Source organism: Nipponia nippon, unplaced genomic scaffold (assembly GCF_047370975.1).
Source record: "Nipponia nippon isolate SJK-2023a ecotype South Korea unplaced genomic scaffold, ASM4737097v1 scaffold_12, whole genome shotgun sequence".
NCBI classification, from domain to species: domain Eukaryota; kingdom Metazoa; phylum Chordata; class Aves; order Pelecaniformes; family Threskiornithidae; genus Nipponia; species Nipponia nippon.
The window spans coordinates 12,503,520-12,514,448 of NW_028262313.1; the positions used below are offsets into that span (position 1 = coordinate 12,503,520).

Consider the following 10,929-nt stretch of genomic DNA (forward strand, 5'->3'; position numbering starts at 1 on the left):
CTGTGCCACTCAGACAGTGAGGGTTTTTTAATAAATACCTTTTTTTGCACAGAAATATACCTAGTTTTACAGAATACAAACTGCAGGGATAATGACCGAGCATCAAAGACAGAGGAGGCAGAGCACCCTTCTGTCTCCCTCCCGTCTTTTCCAGGCTCTGACCCTGACACTTGCTGTCGGGTCTTCCTTAACCCCGATTTGCTAAGGCCAAAAGGCAAAGTAAAGGCCTGGGAGGGGACAGACAAGGTGCCAGCAGCTGCAAACCCCACGTCCTGCCCCGGGAACGGCCACACTGGGCGAGCCTCAGCTCTGCGCTGAGGGCACCTGCTGTGAGAGCATTGCTGGGACCGAGGGGGTGCAGGCAGCCGGTGGATGTACAATAGCCTTCGGTGCTGGTGGAGAGACTGGTGCTGGGGTGAACACCGAGGGGTGGCAGTGCTGGGAGTTTCTGGGCTACTCCTGGGGAGCTGGTGAGCACAACCCCCTTTTTAACCCATCAGACATGACTGGGAAAGGACAGCTCTGTTGCTTGGACCCCAAAAGCAGCTGCCCAGGAAAAGAGGTCCCACAGCAAAGCACCTGGCTCTGCCCTGCCCTGGCACCACAGCCACCCGGTGGTCAGGCGCAACAGGGTTTGGCCCTACTCCTGACCCACTGGCATCACCGGGTGGCGGCACGATCAGTCAGCTCTCCACTCTGCAGCCACCTCTGTCAGCAGACCCCCATGCCATGACCGTGGCCACCAAGCGCTCTGCCCACCAGAGGGGCCTGGAGGAGAGTGGGGTCTCGCATTCCCCTTTATCTGCTCTGGAGGACAAAGAGCCCCAAAGAGAGGGGCCAGGAAGGATGGAAAGGTTTGGGGTAGGGAGAGGGGAGGTTTGGCCCATCTGCAGGCTCCCTGTGCTAGCATCCCACCTCTGGGGCAGACACCAGCCAGGCCATGCTCCAGGAAAGAGCAGCATCCCCACCGCTTAAAGCCATGGGACCACCTTTGGCTCAAGGTCAGAGATGACCCCACTGGCCAGCTCTGCCACAGCCAGAGCTCCAGCTGCCCGGCACCCCACAGGGGGAAAGCGGAGAGCATCAGGAAAAGGGCCTGCTACTCCAAAGTCACTTACCTCACGCACAAGACCACCATGAGCATTTCTCCCTTTCCAAAGTGATCTAGGAGATCAGAAAGCACCTCCCTGATTGCTTCTCCCTGATCTCTGGACAGCGAATATCACTACAGGCACCGCAGGGTGGACCAGGCTCCCCACTCCCACCTGGCAGCACATCCACACAAGGGAAGCACTTTCTCCCCCAGCACAGAGCGTGGACACCGACTGTGTGGATGGACAGAAATTTGCCGCACCCCTTCTGCATCCCCAACTCCTAATCAGAGCCCCGAGCAGCAAAAAGGGCCCGGTGAGGACATGGGGTAAGGCTGAGCAGCACCCCAGGGAGGCAGCAAGGCTGTTTTAATCATGGGAAATGTTATGCCCATTCGAGGGGGAAGTGAGGAAATCAAATGCACCATGGGGAGACCCCCGCTTTGAGCCAGGAACAAGCTGCCGCTCTGCTCCGGCTGCTACAGCACTTACGTGAGCGGGGAGTGAGGGGCAGGAGACGGCTGGCTGGCTCCAGAGCCATCCCCGCAGCCCAGCCTCACCCCACTTGGGGACAGCCGTTTTTGGTTAGAGGGTAAGGCTATTGTGTGATGGCACCAGCTTGTACAGGCAAGACGGGGTGCCGACTGGCACCTGAAGGGGGTCCTGGGTGTGGCAAAGGGAGGGTGGGTGAGTGAGCGTGAGCGTGTGAAGAGGCAGGAGGGAGGCAGACCTGCTATTTGCCCGTGGCAGGGGCAGTAGCCACAATCTCTTCATACTTGGGTGGCGGGTCGTTGTAGGAGACACTGGTCTCTTCGCCACTGCTGCTCTCCGGGTGGCCGGTCACCTCCTCATAGGAAGGCGGAGGGGTGGCACTGGACAGTCTGGAGAGGACTGAGACCGAATGCTCTGGTGGGTAAAGGGTGCCGTCTTGCTGGGGGGTGCCCCCAGCTCTGCCATCTCCAGCCACCCGGTTGCTCGCTTCTCGCTGATACTGGGTTTCCCCTTGGCTTTGCGACCGCTCCCGGTACACCATGACCCTGGGGAGGCTGCGTCCCGTTCGGCTGGCCAGGTAACGGTTCTGGGCATAGGAAGGGCGGTGGCGGGTGGCCTTCTGAAGCTGGCACCTCCAGATGATGAAGAGGGCGATGACTATCAGAAGAGCCACTCCCAAGAGGGGCACCACCACGTACATAGCGTCTGAGCGCTCTGTGCTGTGCCCGGGGTCCTTGACAGAGTAGACAGAGTTGGTGTAGCCCTTCCAAAACTCCATCTGTGGCAGGAACAGAGAAGCAACATCATGTGCTGCAGGTGGGACAAGCACCCCCTGACCACCACCAGCAATAATCACTGCCCTCCCTAGGCCCACAAAAGAGGCAGTTTTTTGGCCATCCCCCACCACTCTCACCAGGGCTGCCAGCATCTGAGGTGCTGTGGGAACCAACACAAAAGATCATGGGAACATCCCTCACCAGCGGCCAACAGCCCCCACACCAAGCAGCGAAAAAATTGGCTAACACCAACCAGAGCCTGGAGAGTCAGGGACAACAGCCCAAATTTCCCACACATGCCATGGGAGTGCCAGCTTGACCTGTAGCTGTGGGCAGGGTGTCCTGGCAATACCAAGGTGAGGGCATTGCCTGGGAAAGGGAAGTCACACTGGAAAGCAAGGCCACAGCATGCTGCCTGCAGACAGAAGAGGACAAAGGGAACAGGAAAGGCTGTTCCCCCTGTGCTTTCCTTCTCTGCCCCCAGCTTGCTAAGGTGTAAGCCCTCACATATCCACTGGGGAGCAGGGCAGGACAAACGCACCGTCTTCTCCTTGTTCTCGAACACTTCCTTGACCTCCTCATAGCTGCAGACCTCCTCAATGCACTCCCGCTCGATGGTGCCCTGCCGGATCTCCTCCAGGAAGCCGTTGGCTCGGGGAAAGCGCTTCAGGACCGAGTGGGCATTCCTGGCTCCCAAGAACACTGCAACACACAAGGCAGAGACACGCTGAGCAGGGAGAACCCCACACTTGGCCTCTGCCCAGCCAGGCTTTCCCACCAGGCTGCCCACAGGATTTTGGTGATACAGGCATCCCAAACACCAAAAGCCCAGGGCTACAATTCAGTTAGCACAGCGGAGTGCCCATTGAGCGAGAGCACACCCAGAGGGGCGCACGGCTCTTGGGGTCTGCCCAGAGACATACAGCACCAGGAGCATCCTTCCAGCAGGGCTGAGGTGCTAGAGACATGGGAAGCGGCAGCTGCAGACCACACAGGGCAGCTGAAGAAGAGACAGAAGGCTCAGAAAATACTTATTTTCAACCTCCTGTCCTTAATGGGATTTCACCTTGCTGCCCCTTTGCTGCAGGTCAAGGGAGATCCCACCGGGTGAGCAAGACCCCACAGGGCTGGGACGCAGAGCCAGGCCTCTCTGCCAAGACATTGGGCCAGCACCAAGACAGACTCACAACACATAATGCATTGTGCATCATTCCGCAGTCCCCCGTCCATCACCCCAGAGCCTCCTCTGTTTCTTCACACCTCCACAGCCCTCGAGGAGGAGAGCAGACAGCCTGCTGGGAGCCGCTGTCCCAGCTGCCAGCTGCTGTGGGGTCATGCAAACTCAGGTGGCTTCAGGGACTCTGTTCAGGTCCCAGAGAAACCACTGTGTCTTCTCCCAGGCCCAAGGGCAAACATCCCCAACACACAGGGACAGCACAGGGGGTCACGAGTCAGATACTGAAAGGGACCAGAGCAACCTCTCCTCAGATGGCATTGTATTCTCATCCCTACTGCATTTTGGTGCAGAGGCCTCACAAACCTTCCTCTGCTCCCAAAGCCTGGGAGACTCTCTGTTCGCCACATCAGATCTTCCCACAGAGCATCCAGTCAGGAAGCCAGACTGAGCAGGAACAGCACCTTCCTGCCTGCAAGAGACACAGCCCTTTCAAAGCCTCTCCCCCCATATTCTGCAGGAGGGAGACCTCCATGGGGTGCAGGGAGCAGGTACCTACCAGGACCTGCAGCAGCACAGGAGGAGCAAACAAGCTGTTGCCCAGAAAGGAGAAACTCCACACAAACCACGACCCTTCCAGGATCCAAACGTCCCATGCAGCATTTCATAAGCGAGTGTCTCCATAATGCAGCTCAACATACTCCGCTGTAGGCTGACACCATCTCTTCCCACCAAGCCACATAATCATGCTGCTCCCCTTGAGGAAGATGAATCGGTTCAGCTGGCTGATCCACAGAAATCTATTTACCTCCTTCACCCTCAGGCTCAGTCTTCCGTTGGATCAACCAGGTGAACCAACTCACACTGCAGCAACATCAACAGATGCAGGACAAGGAGGCGAGGGGACAGCCGGAGTCTCCCATTAGAGCAGCTTGGCTGTAACACAGAAATACTCCTTCAATAAGGAGCTTGGTGAAGATCAAACGTAACAGTCAGTGAAAAGCTACCAACTTCTTTCATTAGGAGCCTTTTACAAGAGAGACGGGCACGTTTCCTTCTGCTTTACCTTCCATGTATCCTGCTCCTAAAACAACACAGCAAGGTATTTGTGAGAGTATTTGTAAATATCAAGGCAGGGACAAGATCATGGCATAAGCAACTATTACTGTGCTACACCATCCTGTGCTTGGAGGCACTGTGCTTTTTTTGTGCTGTGTAGGTGCATTTTCCCCCCGTGATTTATTAATGGCTTGCTTCAGTGAGAGAGTTTGCAGAGCGCTGAACCACTGAGGTGTGAATGAAGAGCAGCATGAATGATGTGAGTCAGAGACCTTCCCTCAGAATGAACTTTATTATGCAAACCTTTTTTTGTTGTGTTTTTTTGTTTTTTTTTTTACAAGGACAACCAAAAAAGCATTTTTTAAGAGGCACAGAAGAAGGCATCTTGCAGGAGGGCAGGGATCAGCTTGCCTTGGCTTTCACAGTTGAGGAGGGCTATCCTGGCTGGAGAGGGAGCAGGTTGGCAGGCCGACCTTTTCTTCAGCCTTTCCAGAATGAGATGAAATTTTACAAAGACACCATCCATTCCACAAATGTCCCATCCTTTGCTGGAGAAGTCTGGCCTCACCTCCTCTGCCTCCCGCCTTGATCAGGCTGCGGTATCAGCTCTCCCCTCCTCAGCACTTCAATCTGAGCCTCTTTCCAACTTCCTCACCACACCTTGGAGCAACAAGCTTGGCCGCAGATCTCGCTGTCAGGGTTTTCCATCCCTGCAGATACCAGTCACCCTGCTTTGCCATGCTGAACTGGCCACTATGGTGGGAAATAAAAACAGACACACAGGCAGGCAGGTATCACGAGCAATGTCCCAACCGAAAGCATGCTGCGATGGAGGTGTGTGCCTCTCCCCACATCCAATTTCCCTCAGGGACCTAGAAATGGCAGAAGAGCAGAAACTAAGTCACTGATCCCTCCCCTCTTTTACATGGAAAGTGCAAAGAGCTCCCACGTGCCTGGGGACCAGAGCAGGAAAACCAACGGCCTTCAGGAAACAAGAGCCTTTTCCAACTCTCATCTCCAGCCTGGATCCCCAACCGACATGAAGAGCAGACAGCTAAGCAGGCAGTGTCCCCAAACCACAGGGCAGGAGGGACTTCCCAAGGCCCAGCAGCCTCAGTATTGACCCCTTGTGCCTCTCCACATCTCCCCACACCAGCTGGAGAACCGGTGCTCAGGAAAGATCAGAGTTTTAGGCAGGGGGAGCAGGAGCGAGGGCTGCGTTCACTGCATCCCTGCTGAGTTTCCTGAGGTGCTGCTGGCCCCTGGTGGCAGGCAGGCTTGGCCACACCGCTACCCCACAGCTCTGCTGCCCGGCTTGTGGGGACACCCCCGGGGCTGCTGCTTTGTAGAATGACATGCAGCTGTGTCTGCAGAGGGACAGCCAAGGAGAGCACATGATGGTGAACATGCTGACCACCGCATCCCCCTCCTGCACGTCAGGGTCACCACGATGGGGACCGCTTGGTGGGGGACACTGCCACCACAGGGGACACCTCCCACAAGCAAGTGCTGGTGAGCCAGCACCTGAGCTCTGGGAGGGAGAAAAGGCAGCAGTGGAGGAAGGCAGGGACCCAGCTGGGTATCCTCCTCATTAACAGAAGATTAAAACTGCCTTTGAAAAACACTGCCTGAAGATCTCTGCTCCCTCCCCCACCTAGCACAGCACAGATAATGAAAGAAGGCATACCTGTCATCCCTGGGGTCCTCCTCCTGCCCAGCGTGGCTACTGCCTCCACCTTCATAGCTGGCTCCGGTGACACCCCGAGCAAATCCCGAGATCCCAGCCAGATCTCTACATCTCCCCGTTCATAACTGCCATCCTTCTTGAGCTCCCATCACATCGCTGCATGCAGCCTCCGTGCAGGCTGCCCAGAAGAGCGAGGAGGGAGGGTTGAGTCCAGCTCTTTACAGACCACACGCCATCCTCCACCCTGCACCCTCGCCAGTCTCAGCCCAGCTTTAGCCGCTGGCCCTGAGCAGCCCCATCTGCCAGGCACTCCTTCAGACGCCAAGACGCAGCGAGCTCCCGGTGGGGTTGAGTTAGGCAGCTGCCTATCCACCAGGAACACAGAGCCCCAGTGCCAGCAGCCACACAGGCTACAAGGCAGTATGGCCCCAAGGATGGGCAGCTCATGGGATGCCAGTCATGGCCCATGAGGAGCACCGTTGCGAGGAGATATCAGCGCAGGCCAGCAACCCCTGCAGAGGGGCCAGTCAGTCCAAAGAGCCTCAGGGAGGCCTGCCTTGCACAGCAAGCATCACACAAATAAAGAAATGCTGCAGCATACAGGGATTCCCGGAAAGGTCAGCCCTTCAGCACCTCCTCTCGACTCCCACCTTGCACAGAGGAGAAAGAAGCGCAAGTCAGGCCGGACCTCAGACCTCATCCAGCGATAACAGCCAATGGCATCTACTTCCCACAGAGTAACACCCCCCAAAAAGCTCAGGCACCTCTTCCTTGAGAGGCGGCTGCCAAACATCCCCCTTCTCTCCTCCAGGACCACTGCCACCTCTCCATCTTGACTGGGAAACACTTACTTGCCATGCTGCCTCACTCGGCTACAAGGCGCTCCTGCCTACCTGCAGGGAAGAAAACAGAAGAGTCACTGACAGCTTAAATTTCACCCGCTGAAGCCCAAGACCTCCATCACCCAGGGTGGTTTTCATGCAGAAAGCAGGGTGCTGTCTGGGGAACCCACGACAGTTCCCAACCAAGTAGTGCCTCTTCAGAGAGCCAAGGATTCACGCTGCCTCCCCCCTCATCGCACGGCTGAAGGGACTGGAGGGGCTCAGGGCACCCTCAGCTCTCTGAGAGCCTGGGGCAGGTCTCTGCCATACTTGTGCTGCACCGGGCCAGGGCCCTGCCCAAGAAGCTCAGGGGGCTGCAGAGAAGCAAAGTAGGAAGGGAAGAACTGGATGGAGAGTCCCCATATCTCATCAGCAGACAAGATGACCTGCGCGTCAGAAGCTGCTGGGCGCAGCCTGGTGCTCTTCCCTTCCACAAGGGATTGATGGATACAGGTAAAGCAGTCATCCTGTTTTAACTCAACTTCACAGCCGTGCCAGTTCTCACTTCTGCAACTCCTACCCACAATCTGCGATAAACAGGACCATACTGTTTTCTCCACTGCCATAAAGCTGACTACACAGCAGGAAAGAAAAGGATATGCATCTCCTAAAGGTTGTTGGGCCACGCTAAGGGCAGCAGCAAGAGTGACAGTGCTCCCTGCACACCCAGGACAACAGCTTTCCAGCCAGAAAAACACCATTTGTGCTTCAAAAGCAAAACTAAACTAAATGAAACCCCACAAGAGCGAAACAAAGTCCTACAGAAGCAGAGTATATCCCTCTCTGCTCACAGGAGGAGTTTCACTCACTTGTTTTTCACGCTTTATCTTCTCCCTGTGCTCGATGCCCCACCGATCAGACTGTCCTGGGCAAACTCGTTTCCTCTCGCCTTGTGTGACACCTTGCTGTGGCAAAGCCACAACTCTGTCAGGAGACAGAGGGGACAGGACTAACCAGCTCCTACAGGGATTTATTGAGCAAATACAGTTAGAAACAGCAGGAACTAAACCACGTGCTGATCTCAGGTCCAGGACTTCAGATATTCAGTTATCTCAAAAGCACTTGAATCCACTCAGCTGAAGCGAGGTCAGGGACAGCACAGAGCCGTTCATGGAGTCAGCAGGGCTAGAAACGCATTTCTCATTTCACGTAAAAGGCAGGCATCCAGACACACAGAAGGGCTGATGCACACCACCACAGCAGGCAACACCAGACCTCACCAACAGCCACCTTCTCAGTAAACCTAGCACCTGTCCCTGCCAACATCAGGTCTGCTGTGGTTTCTGAGGTTCCTGCACCAAAAGCGGCAAGAGGCCAAGCAAGCCTGGAGCTGTCTCCAGAGGCAGAAAGCAGCTTTTTTCCAACAGTTTGCAAAACTCAGACTGCAAACCTCAGGCTGGAGTTTAGGCAGGAGTGAGGGAAAGCAGCAGAGCACCAGAATTACAGAGGAGGGGTCTGCCGCCTCCCACGCCCCGCAGCTCGCACCAGGCCTTTTCTCGAGAAACCGTGCACCCAGCCCCGCTCCTCTGAGCCATCCTGCGGGATGGGAGAGCAGCCGAGAGGCCCCCGGACCTGTGCATTCCCCCACAGGCTGCGTCAGCTCTGAGCAGGGGCCACCCGAGCCGCTTTTGTTGTCGTCAGTTTTTATGAAGAGACCCAAACCCACAGGATAAAAGAATGCACGGCATGGAAAACTTGCCACAGTTTCCACACAAAACCTCTGTATCGCTCGTTGTTACAGGCATTGTCCCCCTTTGATGGACAGGAGAACAGAGACGCAGAAATAGATATTCAAGACTAGATTTGTCAGGACCCCCAGCTCCATAACCCACGTCATACATCAGGCAACACATTTAATGTGTCAGGAAGATTTTATCTTTAACTTTTTTCCAAGTATCTGTGCCAATGCACCCAGTGTCAGAGCTCAGAGATGGTTTATTCCAGTGCAACAATAAGCCAGGTCTACGCAAGCCTACAAGCACGAGTGATGCCTAGGAGAAGGGCAGGCATCCCAGACGCTTATTTTTATTTCCACGCGCAAATTCCTAACGACCTCCCCCAGCTCCGATGAGCAGGAAAAGCTGGACCGCCGCACACGCTGATGCCAAGGCAAGCAGCATCCCTCCTGCCTCCGCACAGCCACTCCAGCCGAGAAGCCTAAAGCCAGAGCCTGACCTAGCGGACGCCCACCCAGTCCCGGTCCCCCCCTCCAGCTTCCCAACACGCGTTCGCCTCCGCTATAAATACCCCATCGATAGGAGGTTGCTAAGGCAACCGTGAGGAGGCGCGAGGGATGCAGCCGTGAGAGTGAGGATGCTGCAGTCGCACATTTGTGTCTCCCCCGGGCTCCCCCCATCTCCGCCCCCGCTCCCGTCACTGATGCCAAAGGAGGAAATCGTGCTGGTAAAATATGGTGCGCGCGCGGTGCCGGCCGCCCGCGGACCTCGAGCGGGCACGGTGGGCACGCTGGGAGGCGGCACCTCCTCACCAGGCTGGGGGCACAGGTACGGGTCGGGGGATCCGCAGACGCCAGTGACGTGCCACGGCACGCAGGGAGGCTGCCGGCTCTCCTGGCATCACGTAGCCGCGGCTGCCAGCCGCTCAGCAGGATCCTAGCAATATTTGGGGTTTTCCGTGCCAAGATCCACAGCGAGGAGAAGAGGCTGCACCGGCTCCGCTTGCCAGGGACCGCGGGGTCCCCGTGGGGCGCCAGGATGCCTCGTCCTCCCAAAACAGCCTTCGTGTCCCATCCGACCCCACCCGGCCGGTCCTCGCGCTGCCCCCGGCCAGCCTCCGCCCCGGCCCCGGCCCCGGCCCCCCCGGCCCACACCAGCCCTGCCTTCCCCAAACCCAACTCCACCTCACTTCCACCGCCCTCAGCTTCTGGTGCCGCCCCGCAGCAGGGTCCCCCCAGCTCGCCTGCCCCATCAGCCCCAACGTGAACTTGCGCAACTGAGCGGGGCCTCCCGGTCCCAGAGGAACCCCGCCACCACAGCCCCTGCCCCGCTGCCACGTCCGCCTGCCCCACCGACACCACCACCCCCCCCGCAGCTCCTCCCTTCCCCGCGCCAGCTCCGCGACCCCCGGCTCCCGCTTCCCCGGCCTCGGCCCCAGCCCCTTCCCCCCCGCCCCAGCACCCCACAACCGGCCCCACAGCTCCTGTCCCCCCGCCCCAGCACCCCGCCTGCCGCCCCCCGGCCCTGCCCAGGGCTCCGGTCCCCTCGCCCCACGCTCCCGGCAGCGCCGCCCCGCCCGTACCTCATGGCCGCCTCGCGCCGCGCCGCAGCCGCTCCCGCCCGCCGACGGGGAGGGAAAGGCCCCGCCCCCTCCCCGCCCCCTCCCGCCCCGGCCCCGCCCCCCGGCCAATAGAGCCGCCCGCAGCCGGCGCGCACCGCCCTCCTCGGCCCGCGCCTGCAATAGAGACGCCGAGCGAGGCGGGCGGGCGGGGCCACATACTCCTCCCCCAACCCGGGAGAGACCGGCAGCCAATGAGCGAGGGCTACGGCTGCCGGCATGTGCCGCGGTGGCTGCTGGGAGTCGTAGTCCGCTGCCCCTCGCGGCGGTGCCGCAGGGCCGGGCGGGCTGGGGCGCGGTCGCCGCCGGAGCTCGGGCGCGGCGGGCAGGGCCCCGCGGCCGCTGCCAGGGCCTGGGGCCGGGCCGCGCCGCCCCTGAGGGCCGGTGACCCCCGGCGGTGGGGTCTGCGCCCGCCGCCTGCCCACATGCTGCCTGCGGGGCAGGCGTCTGCCTGCGCCTCCTTGGTGCCGCCGGG

General features: G+C 58.6%; 1 protein-coding gene across 4 annotated transcripts in view; it reads right to left on the reverse strand.

Annotated features, from left to right (window-relative positions):
* PRRG3 (proline rich and Gla domain 3) overlaps nucleotides 1-10,460 on the reverse strand; it is a 14,873-nt gene extending 4,413 nt beyond the window's left edge. Inside the window, exons 1-4 of one of the 4 annotated variants that reach the window (XM_087748745.1) lie at nucleotides 7,970-10,148; nucleotides 7,131-7,172; nucleotides 2,901-3,061; nucleotides 1,822-2,361 (exon numbers count right to left, since the gene is read on the reverse strand). In XM_087748745.1, the coding sequence (XP_087604871.1) occupies nucleotides 1,825-2,361; nucleotides 2,901-3,061; nucleotides 7,131-7,137 (705 nt within the window). In that variant the 5' untranslated portion in view covers nucleotides 7,138-7,172; nucleotides 7,970-10,148 and the 3' untranslated portion in view covers nucleotides 1,822-1,824. Of the gene's footprint in view, nucleotides 1-12; nucleotides 2,362-2,900; nucleotides 3,062-7,130; nucleotides 7,173-7,969; nucleotides 10,149-10,418 lie in introns of those variants that run through there. The other 3 variants (XM_087748746.1, XM_087748747.1, XM_087748744.1) reach the window with 3 other exon arrangements.
* Between the last annotated feature and the right edge of the window lie 469 nt (nucleotides 10,461-10,929).